A 16,877-nucleotide genomic window follows, 5' to 3' on the forward strand; every position below is an offset into this window, starting at 1 on the left:
AATGACTGTGGTACCTGTAATCCCAGTACTTGGGAGGCTGAGACATGAGAACTGCAGGTTTGAAGGCAGCCTCAGCAAATAGACTCTCACCAACATAACAAGACCCTGTTTCAAAAATAAAAATAAAATAGGGTTGAGGGTGTAGCTCAGAGGTAGAATGCCCCTGGATTCCATACCCAGCACCACAAAAATAAATTCCCAATGACTAGCAAGAGCTATATTGTTATCTCTAGCTGCCTGCTGGACATTTCCACTGAAGTGTCAAATTGAAATCATTGTCTCTGAAAAATATATTTACTACAGTCAGATCTATTTCAGTTAATCATGGTATCAGTCCCTTAGTTTTCCAGTTTGAACCTTGCCATTGTCCAAAAGCTTTGCATTGTTTCCCCAAAGCCAGACCCATCCTTCCTTTCCACTCCCACTAGCATCCCCCTAGCCTGTCATTATCATATTTCTGTTTCCTAACTGAGCATCCTACCTTTCATGGCCCTTCCAGTCCATCTAACATACATACTTCCATAACATGGTCTCCTTGGACAGTGGGGAGTTCAGCTACGCGAATTCTCTAATGATGCCTTTGGTTGGGTATCTTTTCCCTGTCGTCTGGTCTTGACCTCCTCATATAACTTCGCCTTTCACCAGGTCCACATAACATAATCATTTCCTGTCATAGTGCCTACCTCCTCTTTCTACTTGACTCTCAGCCACTTTTCCTTTAGGCCAGCATCAGTGTTGCTCCTCCCACCTTCCCCAGTGGCTAATCTTTCTCTGCTCTCTCCCCACACTGATCCTCTGGACCACTCATTTGACTCCTCAGTGCCTGAGCTAGCTTGCCTCTGTATATTCTTTCTGGCTGACTAGGCTAAAAAGCTGTTAAAGGGCAAGACTGTCCCATTCTTCCTTATAGCCAAAAAAGGAGACCATAAACCTACCTGTGCAAAAGCTCCCACTAGCTTTTATTACATGATTAATAATTATAATTAATACTTATAACCATGTTCTGTCCTATTTGTAGATATGCTTATTATATGTAAAATAATTATGATTTTACCACTTATTCTTTCTAGCAGTCCTTCTAGGCAGATAGAACAGAGGGCATTTGTTAAGGAGGGGAAGAACTGTAGCCCTGAGAGGCCATGTGACTTGCCAAGGTGATAACGCTGGTGAGCAGCAGAGCCCAGTAGGAACCAGGGGTTCTGACACTTGATTGCTGCTGCTGCTAGAGCCTCCGCACTCAAGAGGAACCCTTCCTATCCTCCCGAAGCCCTGACTGAGATCATTTAGGAGCATGTGCAGAGAGGCAGGGAGGTGGTGGCAGCATGTGGGGAGCGGGAAGGCGAGACTGCCGACACACACCCCATACCCACTGGCAGGCCTGATCAGCCATGAAGAACTGGGGCATGACAGCTGGCTCAGTGCCAGCAAGTGCATTTTCTGGAGGTCATGTTTGCCAGACCTTTCCATTTTCCCCTCCTCTAAACTTAAAAAAAAAAGTCCAGCAATATCTGTAAGATTGCTGTATATACATCCTTGGCCAAAAAACAATGTTATTATCTGTTTCTCACCATCTTTTCATTTAGGAACTTAGTAATACTTAAAAGCAATTTAAAAACAACCTCAAAAATTCAAATGGCTTTTACAACTAAATAGATTTGGAAGTCATTTCTTTTCTTTTTTTTTTTTTTTTCTCCTCACTCTCATTTTAACTTAAACCGATACCAGCTGTTTGGACTAACTTTTTAGAGATCCCAACTGAAGTCGTAATTTTTTCTTCTAAGTCCTGGAAGCATCTAGTCCAGGGAAATTTATACAGATGCTTGAGCATTTCCTATTCTCTCCCACCAAAAGTGTGGTTTGCAGCCAGGGGTGGTAGCGAGGCCCTCCACAACTTAGTAAGACTTTGTTTTAAAATAAAAATAAAAATAAAATAGAGCTGGGGATGTAACTCAGAGGCAGAATGTCCCTGGGCTCAATACACAATACCACACATACAGACACATACACACAGACATACACACACACACAGTGTGATTTGGGGGCTCAGGGTGGCTGGTAAATTCAAAGTTGCCATCATGACATAAATTTAATGCTAGGGTCTCTTCAATACTAGCTGTCGACATTGGCACTATGAAGCTTATTTTCCTAGTTGCCTAGAACAACTGTGTCCTACATGTTTGTCAAATTTTATCTTTGACTGAGGCCATCATGAAGCAACCTGAATACTTGACTTAGGCTTCTCAAGAGAATACGAAACATAGTTCTTCTACTTTCTAGACTCACCTTTCCTGTCTCACCTTTTTTTTTTTTTAAATTACAATTATATCCAGCATGAGTTCCTACTGAAATATTAGCTTTATTAAGTGATGAAAATTTTCTATTCTAAACATTGCCCTTTTCAGTAATACTATCCTGATAAATACCAGAAAAAAAGTGTATGTGTCAGTGTGTGTACATATGTGTTCTGCCAGACTCTTCCTGTTCCTTCTTCCTTCAATCAAAATTTAGCAACTAGCTCAGCTGTTAGGTCAGGCCCCGTAAGTGTCACTTGACTTGCCAGTGCTCTTCCCTTGTTACCCCTCTTTGTGGTCTTTCTAGTGAGTTCACGGGAGGTGAGGCCGAGTCCGAAGGTGGAAATGTTCTCTGGTCATCTAATAACTCCTAAAACTCAATGTGTTCAAAATGGAGCTCTTAATATCCCTACCCGAGGGCACCCTGCCTTCCCTCTGCGCTCTTTCCTTTCTCTCTCAATGGCACCTTTGTCCCTAGTTATTCAGACTGGACACCTTTCCCTCAGCAAACCTGTGAGCTTCACCTCAGAATCTCCCTGCCATTGCTGCCACTGGGGTCTGAGCCACCACCACTTTCCCCTGGGTTATTGTAGTAACTGGTCTCCCTGCTCCATTCGTGGCCTTCTTCATCTGTTCTTAACACTGGAGCTGATGTCTAAATTAGATGCTCCTGGCCCAAACTATCCAGTAGCTTTACTCTCACTCCAGGTAAAAGCCTAGGATATACACACACAGTCCCATCCCCTGTCCTCTCTGCCTTCCCACCACAAACCCGCCCCCTTCCCTCCGTTGCAGTCACACAAGCCTTTGTGTTGGGGCCCTGGCACAACCAGGAGGCTCTGCCTGAGCTTTTATACTTGTTTCTCCTTCCTCAGAAAACTGAAAGGCTAGCCAGGTGTGCTTATGCACCTCTGTGATCCCAGAACTTGGGAGGCTGAGACAGGAGATTCGCAAGTTTGAAGACAGCCTCAGCAAGTAGTGAGACTCTTAGCAACCTCGTGAGACCCTGTTTCTTTTTTTTTCTTTTTATTTATTTATTTGGTTTAATTTTTTTGGTGGTACTGGGGGTGGAACCCAGAGGCTTTCTACCTCCAGGCTATACTCCAGACCTGTTTTATATTTTATTTGGAAATAGGGTCTCACCAAGTTGCCGAGAGCCTCACTAAGTAGCTGAGACTAGCTTTGAACCTGTGCGATCCTCCTGTCTCAGCCTCCCAAGCGCAGGGATTACAAGCGTGCCTCACCAGGCCCGGCTGTGAGATCCTGTTTCAAAATAAAAAAATAAAATAGGTCTGGGGGTATAGCTTGGAATGCCCCTGGGTTCAAACCCTAGAGAAAGAAGGAAGGAAGGAAGGAAAGGAAGGAAGGAAGGAGGAAAGAAAGAGAGAAAGAGGGAGAGAAGGAAAACTGTGCAGCTTGCTTTCTCACCTTCTTTAGGTATTTATGCAATTGTCATGGTTTTTTTTGTTTGTTTTTTGGTGGGAGAGTAGTATTGGGAATTGAACCTAGGAGCACTCTACCTCTGAAATACATACCTAGTCCTAATATATATATATATATATATATATATATATATATATAGTTTTTTTTTTAATTTGTTGTGTTTGCTCAACCTTTACGGCCATATGCAGTGACCCTCTCTCCCCACTGGATGTAAGTTACACAGGTTATGGCTCTTTCTCTGTTTTGCTCACTGCTATATCTCTAGGGCCTAGAACAATATCAGACATGGAGCATGGCTAATAAATACTTGCTGAATAAGTTAATTAAATGAATGCTACCAAGGTTTTGCCCATTCAATTTGGTCAAACCAATTTTTTCTAATTGTAAAAGATTCTGTCCATTAAAGAAAGTTACTCGTTATCTTGGCACTTTGGTACAGAACCTTACAGACCTTTTTCTCTACAAATGCTTTTCTCCCTATTTAAATGGTTTCATTTTCTTTAAAAATAATCATTTTGCCTAGTGCATTGTGAGCCTCTTTTTATGTTAGTAAATTTGTCTGAAGCATCATGAATCACTAAGTGAAAATGGTATTTTGATATGTGAGCTTACCTATATACCATTGATCTTAGAAAACGTAAATGAGAATTATAATTCAGTTTATTCAACAAAAGATGACATGATCAATCTAATAAGAAGTGAACTAGTGGAATCTCTTCATATCAACACTTCCTCTTCTCCCTCACCACCCTCCCAAAATCAAACATATCAGGTGGGAAGAGTATGTGAGAGAGAGAAAAGATTGCATGTTACTGTGAACCAAGTACATTTAATTTAGGAGACTAGTTTACTAAGAATTTGTATCTTAGGGCAGTGCAATTCCTACTTTTAATTTTTTTTAATGTTTTAAGTTTTGTAGTGCTAGACATTGAACCCAAGGGTTTTCTACCTCTTAGCTAAATCTTCAAACCTTTTTATTATTTTATTTTGAAACAAGGTTTTGCTAAATTACTAGGTGCTGGCCTTGAACCTGTGATCTTTCTATTTCATCTTCCAAAGTGGGATTACAGGACAAGGACAGTGGAATTCTTAAAATCTACACAGACTAGACATGTGTAGTCTGTGTCTCTGAACTGCATATATGAAATATCTTATAACCAAAACCTGAGATCTAAAAATGTACAGTCAGTTAATACCAAATTTTAGAAGAATAAGCCCATTTTAGCAATGCTTATTTTTACCAAATTAATCTCATTAAAGACCAGTAATTATTAACACTTCAAGTATATTGATAACACTTCCTTAAGCTCAGTAAATGAATACAACTCTTTATGTTCTCTGAAATATTTTAAGACTAGCCAGACTTTTGTGGCTAATTTTCATTTTAGCTAATTAAAAGTGTAATTAGCTGCAGTTGGGCTATATCTTTAACAGATCAGCTGCATTAATCTATCAGGATCAGAAACTACTATAGGATGTCACGTTGATTGCTTTTGAATGCAGTTGTTCTCATTCTACTTCGGAATTTTTTTTTTTTTTGGATGACTTCTAGAAGTATGGCTTTCAGCTGGGCGTGGTGGCCCACGCTTGTAATCCCCAGGCTTGGGAGGCGGAGACAGGAGGATTGCACTGGTTCGGAGCCAGCCTCGCTGGCTTAAGAGACCCTGTTTCCAAATAAAAAAAATATAAAATAGGTCTGGGAGTGTAGCCCGCAGGTAGAAGGGCTTCCAGGAACCCCAGTACCACCAAAAAAATTTTAAAAAAAAGAAGTATGGCTTTCAAATAATCTATCTTCCCAATCTTCTGATATCTTCTCTACTGACTTTACTTTCTTCAGAGGTTTTATGAATAAACACACGCGTTCACACACGTGTCAACACTCTAGCAGGGAGCTACAGACTGTCTTCAAAAGACAGTACCATTCCTTACTAATCATATTAATAAACTTTGAAGAAAGAACTCTGGAAAGATTATATATATATATATATATATATATATATATATATATGTGTGTGTGTGTGTGTGTGTGTGTGTGTGTGTGTGTATGTATAGATACATATATATATATAATATATACACTAAATTAAAACTCTACATATGTAGCTCTTTACTAAGAAATTCTTCAAAACTGTGATTTTAAAGCCAGGCATGACAGTAAACACTTGTAATCCCAGTACTTTGGTAACCTAGGACAGGATGATTGCACATTCGTGGCCAGCCTTAGCAACTTAGTGAGATCCTGTTTCAAATTAAAAATAAAATAACTGGGGGGTAGGGCTCAGAGGTAGAATACCCCTGGGATCAGTCTCCAGTACCACCAAAATATATATATATATATATATATATATATATATGATTTTTATCTTATTCCAAGATTAGATGAAATATACACAAATTATCTAAAATCACTTTCTGAGACAGAACAAAAACCTCATCATAGGAAAAGTATTATATCCTTGCTACTGTTTAAAAACACCTTATGAATTTGAGCTAGGATATATGACAATTGGGACATAAGCAATCACTTTCATAATCAGATCCCAGAATAATCACAAACAAAATTACTTCCCAGGTATTTCGGCTCTGGGCTTTAGATTGTTACTAAGAAGCTTCCATGCCATTTCGGAATGAGTAGGTAAGAGAGACCTTTATTTCCTATAACTATCTGCCAAGATATAATATCTGGTGCAATCTTGCCACTTTTTCAGCCAATGAGATTAGCAAAATGAGGCATCTAGAGAAATGATTGAAGCTTATTTCTTCCACGTGGCTTGCCATCGAAATATCTGCCTTTGATTTAAAATTGTTTTTCCATTAGCTCAGAGCATGGCTGGGCATATAAGTCCTATCCACATCCCGCCTAATGTAACTATTTCAGGAAGAGTTTGCAGCTCATATCAAGAACACGAAATTGCATCTCCCTTGGGATGCTTCATAGTGCTTTTTTGTTGATTTCCGTGTGGATGCATGTGCCCTCCGAAGGAAAGACTGTGACTCTCTCAGCTCAACACAGATTACCTACCCTGGAGGACACATTCTTGAAAAGCCCAGTATAAGACTATGTGAATAAGCAGTTTTCTTTAAAAATTACTATTGGTGCACCTCTATTCATATTCTTCTTTTAGACCCTTATAATGTAGAATCAAATTGCAGAGACAGTTATACTTATTGTTGCTAATTTGATTTTGTGCGTGTGTACATGCGCGTGCGTGTGTGTGTGTGTGTGTATGTGTATTCTTTAAAGCCTAAGCTATTTCCCTTACAAACTCTTCTTTTTTCCTCCATTTTAATCATTGTGTCTTTAAGTGCCAGTTGTACATCTCTAAGAACTGAGCTTCTGGAAAATGTGGTATATATTATTAAATCTATCAGAATCTTGCAAAGCTTCTGCGTCCTTCAGAGCCTGACCCAGTCCCTTTTCTCTCACAAACGTCAGGGCCTGGTGGGAGCTGCGTTGAAGTCCTCAGAAATTAGTCTCCTTAAATGAGCCTTGATTTATTTGACTTAATGTCACGGACCAAAATGCAATGAGACACCCCCCTTACTTTTTTTTTTTTAAGACTACTGCCTTTGATTTCATAGGCAATTATCTCTGAATGTTTAACCCCAAGTACCAGCTGAAATAAGGGCTCCAAATCACATATGACCTTTTTCCTTTATAATTTTCATCTTTTCTCACCTTTCTCATTAGAGCAATTTATAAATGAAGCCTAAGTTACCTTCACAGTGTGCCAGGCAATTTCTAAAGACGATAAAATAGAAAATGTCAGCTCTGGAAGTGGTTGTGCTGGTTGATTTTCATGGTCCTTTGGCAGGTTTGCTCGGGGTTCCTTGGTACCAGGGGCTTGGGAGTGCTGCCTGCCGGTGATGTGATTTCCTCTGATGGATGAGAGAAGTGTGGAGTTGACCCTCCTTATCTCTTTTGTCCTTTGGCTTGGGTGTCAGGGCCGACCAGATGAACTTGCACTGGCATGAGCAGGGCCACGCATGTCGTTGGCCCGCTGTAGAAACGCTGCCAAACCTGATGATTAATAGGATCATGGTGCAGCGAGGTCACTTAATGCACAGAAAGCCCTAAACAGAGCAGCTGCGTCAGAAAACAAAAGAGGGTGACCTTTTGCAGCAAAGATCCTGTTTACCAAAGGACTGAGAAGTCAGATAACCTTCAGTTAGTTTGCAGCTTCAGGAAAAGTACAGGGGTTGCATTGGAAAAATTAGGAATTGTCTGCTATTTTAGCAAAAATTTGAAACATTTCAATTAAGAAAATCATGTGTAAGTGTGTGCATGTGCAAATGTGTATATTAGAAAGAGCTTCCCGCTGGGTCTGCATCCCATTTTCTGTAGGCCTTCCTAGAGCTCTGTTAATTAGCCCTACTTCTGTGTCTTCAGCTCCTCTCTGTACTAGCTAAGTTATTTTAGCACATAAATATGCCCAAGTCTCTCCTTTCTTTAAAAAAGGAACCTTTTCTTAGTCCTACATCCTTCTTTACCATGGCCCAATTTCTCTCCTTTCCTTTAAAGTTAACTTCTTAAAAGAGTTACCCCTCTGCAGTCTGGCTTCCATCCTCCTCCCCTGAAACCGCTCTGTCTGAGGTCACTGATGAATTCCTTTTGCCAAATGCTGCCTGCACGTTCCAGGCCTCAAGAGAATTCCCTCGTGTCATTGACCTCCCCACTGCCCTTAATGCCACTGACCCCCTTCTTCCTTCTTGAAATTCTCCCCTCCCTTGGCTTCTGTGATGCAGTCCCTACTTTTTCTTCTCCCTGTCAAACTGCTCCTTCCCAGTCTTCCGCCTGTACCACTCCTTACATTGTGCCATGTCTCCAGGGTCAGGAGTTTCACATGTCCTAGTATATGCTGACCCGGGGTATCCCTTATTTCCTTGGCCTCACCTAAAACCTCTAGGCAGAGGGGACGTACACATCTCCTACCTGCACTCAGATGACTGTACTGGACACTGCCAGATGATTCCAGTCCTGTCTCCCAGCAACTGAGTGACCCTTCACCAGACCCCTCTTCCTTACGCTTGCGCCAGCCTAGAACTGCCACTTACGTACTTGACCTGGCTAGATAACTGAATGACTGCAGACTTCTTCTTGATTGTCACCATGATCTGTGGACTTGCCTACCGAAACCTGCCTGAGGGCAGGCCCCTCTCTCCAACCCCAAGGTAACCATTTTGATTCTGTTCAGGCCCTCTTGTCTCCAAAAAAGATTCTTTCTTTCACTTTCTCCCTCTGTTCTGTTCAACTGTGAGTGATCTTTTAATGTCACAAAGCTAACCCATCTCTTTGGGGGTAGCATGGCATTGAAGGTCCATCTTGGCTGGCTACAACCTAACTCTGTAAGCTTATATTCTGCATTGTGCCCTCCCAAACACATACATATAAAGGACTTCTTCATCTCCCAAGGGCGTCTTTCCCAGGCACTGTCCCCACCCCAGCCTCAGAGCATCCACCCCTGCTGCTCCCTCCACTCAAGTGCCAGTTGTCCCTTTGATTTTGACTTTCAGTTCTCAGAGGCCTTTCCTGCCCACTTCCCCCTCCCTGCACATGTTTATAGATAAAAACACTATGTCTTTCCCAAATCACAGCTGCCCAGCACACTGCCTGGTATGCTGACTGTAGATTCTGATTTTAGGTTCTTCACTATCATGACAAGTCACAGAGGTTTGCATTAAATTCATGAGTGCTAAGGTAATCACAAGTGCTTTTGGACAAAGAATTCAAATAACTCCCATTCTTTATTGAATAAATTAATAGTGAAATTAATACTGATGTAACTGTTCTAAGGAGACACGAAGCCATGCTTTCCAGACAAAAACAAATCCCCCAGTGGCATCCCTAAGTACCTGCAGTCCCCAGGGAGCCGTGTTTCCCTGGTCACATCTGCCTCTGGCAGCTTTAATGCAACCTGAGCAGGCCTTGGGCCTCCAGGATTCCTATGACCTCTTCTACTGGAGTTTAAGAGAAGCGGCTCTGGGGAATCCCTGCTTATTCTGTCCATTTCCTTCAGGGCTTCTGTCTGATGAGCCAACTTGTAGAACCTAATCCATATACATAGCAGGAAAGAGCCCTGGGTATCACCCAGATAGGAGGTTGTCAGGGTCCACCTCTTGTTTACCCTGCCCTAACTCTGTGGTTGATCTGCCTAACATGATATTCTGAGAATATCTTTTCAGTTAGTTGCATATTTCTTCTGCCTTAATGGACAGAGGAACAAGAGGCAGGGAGCCCTTAGCTGGCCTACCTTAGGAACTCCTACTCCTCTAAGCAGAACTTGATGTCTGCTTCTGAATAGCTGTAGAAAATCTCTTTATTCTTTTATTTGCAGTAAAAAGCATCACTCTGAGAGATGCATTTTAATACCTCCTGGTAGTCCCTCTCAGGAAATTTATTCTCTCATTTGACTTCAGTGCTTTTATGCTACAGCTTTCTCCTGGGAGAAGAAGAGCTGATTGGCATTATCTCTCTTAGAAGTCTGCTTTTTAATGGCCACCACTAAATCTTTTGGACATAACATCTTCTCCAGACACAATAAGCTTGGTGTCTTTATCTTTCCTGCATATATTGCATTTTCCAGTTCTTTGTATCTATCATGACTGACCTCATATAAATTATTGTATTAGATACTGAGGCGTGATAAAGGCAGACAGGAGACAAAGTATTTCTGGAGGGGCTTAGAATCTCTTCTAAAAGGAGAGGAAATAAACAGATGTGAAATATATTTATATACTTTGCAACATTAAAGAAATACATAGCTAATTTTAGCTGTACAAATAATGTTGAGGGGATATTAGAGACAACCATGAGCAAAGTTGGTTAGTTCTTATGAGAAGAATAACACTTGGAATTGATTGTCAGGAAGTAGGACATTGTAAGGAGGAACTGGAAATCCTCTCCATTGCTCATCAGTTGTGTTCACTGAAGTATCCAGCACTTAACACAGGCCTGGCCTATTTAGGCATTTTTTTAGTCTTATTTAGGCACTTAGTTTAGACTTATTATAGGCCTCTTTACTTGATTCACTGTGTCTCTGTTTCTTAGCACTTCTGAGACATTGTTTTCATTTTACTTTACTTCAGGGCTATCACTATCAAGCAATTACCTTTCAAAAATATTATTCTTCCCATTCATACACTCCAAATATCCTCTATCTCCTGTTAAAATATCATATACTGCTGTCCTGGAAGTCCCACTAAAAGGCCATGTCTTAGGCGTCCTCCTCTGCTCAGGTCTGGGTTTCAAGTTGCCTTGCAAATGCTTAAACACATTCAACAACAGCAACAGGACAACAATCTCTAAAATAAATGTTGTGTTCTGGATTGAGTCCAGGAACAGAGAAAGGGCACTTGAGAAACTGATAATATTTAAATAAGATTTATAATTTATTAGAGTTAATTTCTAAGTTTTGACCAATAGCCCGTGGTTATGTAAGATGTAATCATTAGGGGAAACTGGGCAAAGGGTATAAGAATATGAGCATTTTGCAAATAAAGAGGGAATTTAAACACTAAAATACATCTGCATATCCTGATTCTTTTCAAAACATACGTTTTCAAGCGTGAGAAAAATTACAGACCACCAAAGTGTACTTTTAGATAGTTCTAAATATTATAAAGTAAACAAAGTAAAAGCAGAAAACCCTGCCCATGCTCTGTGCCCTTCTCCTCTACTCTCTCTCCACTTCATTCTGTCTCTTCCCACAGCTTCAGCTGTCCATCCATGCGGATGTCAGAAGAGCACCCTGACTCTTCTGTAACCCCCGCACCCACATCAGTACTTGCTGTCCCCTCCCAGGAGCACTTGAAATTCAGCACATATAAAACCCAACTGGGTTCTTCCCTCCCCAGACAGCCTGACCTCTGTTGTCCACAGGCATCTCCCTTCTGTCTCCCACACTGTCCTTCAGTCCCCTCTGACTCCTTCCTATCCTTCACCCATTCTCAACATGGTCAGTTCTTCCTCCAAAGGCTCCTTGTGTCTACCCACCCATTCCTTTCACCATCCATTTCTCGTTACCCTGAAAAGAGCCTCTCAGGCCTTGTCAGGACTCCTGCCTATATTCTCCACTCTTCCTACTGCTTTCAGAAAGAAGGACAATAAAGTGTGTCCGTGTGACGTTCCTACTTTAAAAAATGTCACTGGCAACACTGTAATCCCATTTCAAGTAATGAAATGAGGATGTCGAGTGCCAAGCCCAACGCGGCCCGCTCTTACTGTTACCAGTGCTTAACACTGACTGCCATGAGGACCAGGTCTCTCCATCACCTCTGTCATGTGTGCTATGGGAAGTGGAGGTTGCTTACAGCTCTTGGGCCCTTGAGGAACCAGAGTCCACCTTCCACAACGGGACCTTCTGTGGACAGAGTACTCTCCCTGTACCTCACTGCAGCACCGGGGCCGCACTCTGCCTGCTGCCACAGGTGCAGCCCTGAAACACCCGAGTTGAAGGGAGCCGGCCTCAGGGCTCTATTCTGTGTGCTGCTCACTTGGTCCATTCTCATTCCTGTGGGGGAAGCAGGCTTGTCCCAGAATTCTTCAATGCCTATCCTACTTTCAGGGAGAGATCCAAACAGAAAACATGCCTGCCCCAGTCCTCCATGGGGAAAGGACTTTGTCTAACTGATTCAATGCCGCTTTTCAGTGGCTTCATACAGTGCCTTGTGTACAATATGTGCTTAGCCAAGGTTGGATGAATGGAAGGATGAATGAGTTAATCCCCAGGATTTGGCAGCTAATGCATACCTAACTGAAAACTAAGTAATTGATTTTCCATTGAGCTCAATATTAGGCCACTGACTCTAAACCTGGCCTGTACTCAACACCAGGAGAGTGTTTATTTTGTTTTATTTTTAACACCAATTTCTGGACTCTACTCATGCGTATACCCTGCCATTTTCTGAAAGCTTCCCAAGCGATCTTATAGATAGCCAGCAGTGGAATTCTCCATGCTAGACCATTCCAAAAGTACATGCCCGGTGCATAACTCAAAACATGTTCTCTTTCCTTGTGGTTATTATAGTTATCATTTTGTGTGTCTTTCCCTCACTTGGCTTTATGATTCTTGAACTCAGATATTGGGACTATGTTATGCATAATTATCTGCTTAGTGCTTGGCATGTAATGGCCAGTCATCTCATCGAAAAAGCGTCTCTCTGCCTGCCCATGATCAGTGGTTATTTTGGTTGGTTTGTTGGTGTTTTCTTGTCCACTCACTGTCATCTATCCAGATGCCGTAGATTCGCAGAAGACAAAGATATTGGACTCTCAGGAAATTCCAACCTAAAATATATTCCTCATTATGTTAGCTTCTCATCACTGTTGCAAAACACCTGAGAGAAGCAAACTGTAGGAAGAAAGGTCAGCTTGACTCACAGGTTCAGTGGTCTCGGTCCATGACACTTGGCTCCGTGTTTTGGGGCCTGTAGTGAAGCAGAGAAGAATGGCAGAGAGGGCACAGGAGCCGAGCTGCTCACTCACAGTGACCCAGAAGCAGCGGGTGAGAGCGAGGAAGGGGCAGAAGATAAAATAGACCCTCCCAGGACATGTTCCCTGTAACCTCCTTCCTCCAGCTAGCCCTATGCCCGTAGTTCCCCCCACACCCCAGCAGCCTTTCAACTGTGAGCCCGCTGGTCCCTTGGTGAGGCCAAAGTCCTCAAGATCCTGTCACCCCCCCCCAAGCCCCCCGCCATGAGCACTGCTGCACTAGGGACCCACATGGGCTTGGGGGTCACTTCAGACCCAAACTTAACACACATTTTTCCCATGGGTGCCTAGGTTCTAGAAATTACCAACACTATGCACTGAAGAGTGTAGTTCATTGATGGGTTTTCAGTACCACGGGCTCCTACTAATGAAAGCCACTGAAGCCTCTAGATGCACACACCGGTTGCCACTCCAATGCTTCTCAAGTCCAGAGTTAATTTAGTCATGCAGCATGACAACTAGAAGATACTTAGAGAGACATCAAGTTCAATGGCCCTCATTTATACACTGTAGAAGCAGAAACCAGAGGGGCTGAGGACTTGCCCAAGTTCACACAGCTTCTCAGGGACACACTGGTACCAGGAATGTGATGTCCTCCAGCCTGGACTACTTTATAGTGTTTGTAGAATTTTAGACTACATTAAACTTCAAGTCCAAGGTTGGGCATGTGGCTCAGTGGTGGAGTGTGTACCTAGCATGCATGAATCCCTAGATTCCATCCCCAGTACTGAAGAAAAAACACAAAAGAAAATATTTACTTTCATTCTGGTATATGTGTTAGAAATAAAAACATCTGAGAAAAGGGTATTGTTATGAGTTCTCAATTGGGTTTGGGGAGTAGGAGTAGAGGTGGAAAGAAGAAAGAAATTCTTGAATGAGATTTTAAAACTTACCAGAAAATGTTTGTCTTGTGTCACTACAGTTCACTTATGTATCTGTCTTTGTTTTCAGAATTTTCCCCAGAGAATACCTCCTTCAACAGATCCACCTGTACTCCCTCGCCGACCTGCAGCAGGTAAGTGTTCAGAGGGGCCATTCCATCTGCTACATCTTCCTGGGGAAGCCTCTCTGTTCATTGTGGCCTTGGCATGGTATCTTGCCATCACTGAGGTGGTTTTATCATCATCCCTGATACTCAATTTCTATTTCAAATGGGAGAAGAAAACTTAGTATAGAAGATTAGATGGAACAAATAACAAATATTGGCAAGAATGTTGAGGAACTGGAGCTCTCCAGCATCGCTGGTGGGAATGTGAAGTGGTGTGACCACTTTAGAAAATAGTTTGGCAATCTCTAGAAAAGTTAAACATAGAGTTACCATATGACCCAGCAATTCCACTCCTAGGTATCTACCCACATGATTGTAAAACATGTTTCCATAAAAACTTATATGTGAATGTTTAGTGCAGCATTATTCAAAATAGCAAAAGAGTAAAAGTGACCCAAATTTCATCAGCTGATGGGTGGGTAGACAAAATGTTTACCTAGACACTAGAATATTATTCAACCACAAAAAGGGGTGAAGGACTGCTGCATGGTTATGACTTGGATAAACTGTGAAAACATGCTGCTAAGTAGAAGTCAGATAGACAATAGTAGGTACTTAATGATTCTAGTTGAATTAAATATTCAGAATAGGCAATTTTTATAGCAACCGGAAACGGTTGCTGCAATCTAGAGAGAATGAAAGAATGAGGTGTGACTGCTAATGGATTTGGGGTTTCCTTTGGGGTAAAGAGGAGATTCTGCAATTAAAAAGTGATGATGGGTGTGCAGCTGTGTGACTATACTAAAAATCTACAAGTTGTTTCTTTTAAAAGAGTGAATTTTATGACATGGGAATTATATTTCAATTTTAAAAAATGAAGAATAAAGATGTGAGAGACAGGGAATGTGTTAAGCCCTTTGACTTGTGTTCAAGCCAAACAGCTGAATGGCTTTTTAAAGTTTACTAAACTATAACACAGCACATAAGAGTCAAAATCATCTTTTTATACTTTTATTAGTACCTGTACTTGTAATGATTAGCATTACAAGTAATGGTTAGCAGCCTGGAAGAACACACAGTTTTGTGTGCTCAGCCCCAAGTTCTGAATATGTTAAGCCTTGGTTAATTATTTCAGTCAACAACTCACTCCCCCAAGAAGCTGCTAGACACTAAAGGAAAGCATTACTTTGCTTTCTGTACTGGTTCTTGCAAGAGCCAATTAAGACAAACAAACAATTATGACATCCTGACAACTTTCAGAACATCTCAAAGTACTGGGATTCTGTTTTTTGGGTTGTTGTTTTAATCTCTTGTTGTTTCATCCAGAAAGAAATGAGGGCACCTTAAAAACTATGCTCAAAAACTGTGCTCAGATCCTTCAGTCATTGTTTGGATTCAAAATTACTTTTCAAGGTGTGTGTGTCTTTAAGAATTCTGTGTTCTTTGCCTCTTTGGGGGGTAAGAAAGTGATTTTAAATGGCAGAAATAATTTTAGAGCATTCCGTTGGTGAAGTCAGAGATGACAAGGGTCTTAATTTCCACTTGTGTGTCCAGTTTAAAGCCATTTGCATATTAGCTTCTTCCAGCTTCTTCAGCCATGCCTACCATTTACTGCATAGCCGCACAGCAGTGATCTGCGGGCCCAGCTGGGAAGGGGCATATCTTTAATTACAATTATCCAGTGGTGTTCAAGAGGAAGCACTGGTTAAAACACTCATCATACATCTATCTGTTTTCTAGCACTCTGATCATAGCATCTGAGGACCCAGACTATCACTTGAGAAGTATATTTAAAGGCACCAAACATCCTTGTAAAGGTGGTTTAAAATAGAATGGTGGGCTCCAAAGTGAATACTCTTTGAGGAGCCCTTTCAAAACCGAGTTTTGATATCAGATGAAGAGAAAGAATCAGAGTAATTCCATATTCATTTTAGGATATCAAAGTCGTGTGTCCATTTGGAACAATAAAGCCTGCCTTTTAAAGCTTTCCCGGGTCCTGCTGTCTCCCCTTCCCTTTTCTCCCCACCCCCTTATAATAATTGAACCATACGTGCCAAGCAGCTTACTTAAATCAGTGCTACTGGTGTTCTTGGTGGGCCAGGCCATTAGCCCCTGGAGCCCCATAAGCAGCTTAATCAGTTTTCAGCCTGGGTAGTAAAGTGATAGAGGCAATCAGCAGCTTATCAAACTCCCTGTGGGCGGGGCGGCCAGAGCTCAGGGCATCCATTTACTTAGCAGCTCACTCTAACCTGGTTCTTTGTGCCTGGCTTTAAGAGCCCCAAACTTATCATATTTAGAGGAAGTTTAATTCAATTACTCTTTCTGCCTGAGGTGGGTTAAATTGGATTTAGCTTTTGATCTGTCTGCATCTTGGCTATCAGCACTGAAGGGCACCTAGCTCCATCTCCCTTTAGTTTCTGGATAAATAGCAGGCATGTTTTCTAGGTATACACTGTTCTTGGAAATACATAAGAGAAGGGACACTAGGGAAAAAGGCAGGGTGGGGAACAACTACTATTGCTTTGTGGACGCACTAGTCAGTGGTGGCAGGAAACCTTAGTGACTAAGCTGCCAGCCCCCGTGGGATGGCCACCTTGGCCCTGGCCTTGAGCCTCTCTCTCCCTGGTTGTCCCATCATCCTGTTTCATGTCAGCCTCTGGCTCTG

The 16,877-nt window shown here is 41.8% G+C and overlaps 1 protein-coding gene across 1 annotated transcript in view; it reads left to right on the top strand.

Moving 5' to 3' along the window:
• PLEKHM3 (pleckstrin homology domain containing M3) overlaps positions 1-16,877 on the top strand; it is a gene marked incomplete at both ends in the record, with an annotated part of 178,419 nt that overhangs the window by 78,141 nt on the left and 83,401 nt on the right. The window contains one exon of the mRNA XM_080719921.1: positions 14,176-14,239. Coding sequence (XP_080576047.1) covers positions 14,176-14,239 — 64 coding nt within the window. The remainder of the gene's footprint in view (positions 1-14,175; positions 14,240-16,877) is intronic.

The sequence above is a fragment of the Muscardinus avellanarius genome (genome assembly GCF_963383645.1).
Source record: "Muscardinus avellanarius genome assembly, chromosome: 2".
In the NCBI taxonomy this organism is placed as follows: Eukaryota; Metazoa; Chordata; class Mammalia; order Rodentia; family Gliridae; genus Muscardinus; species Muscardinus avellanarius.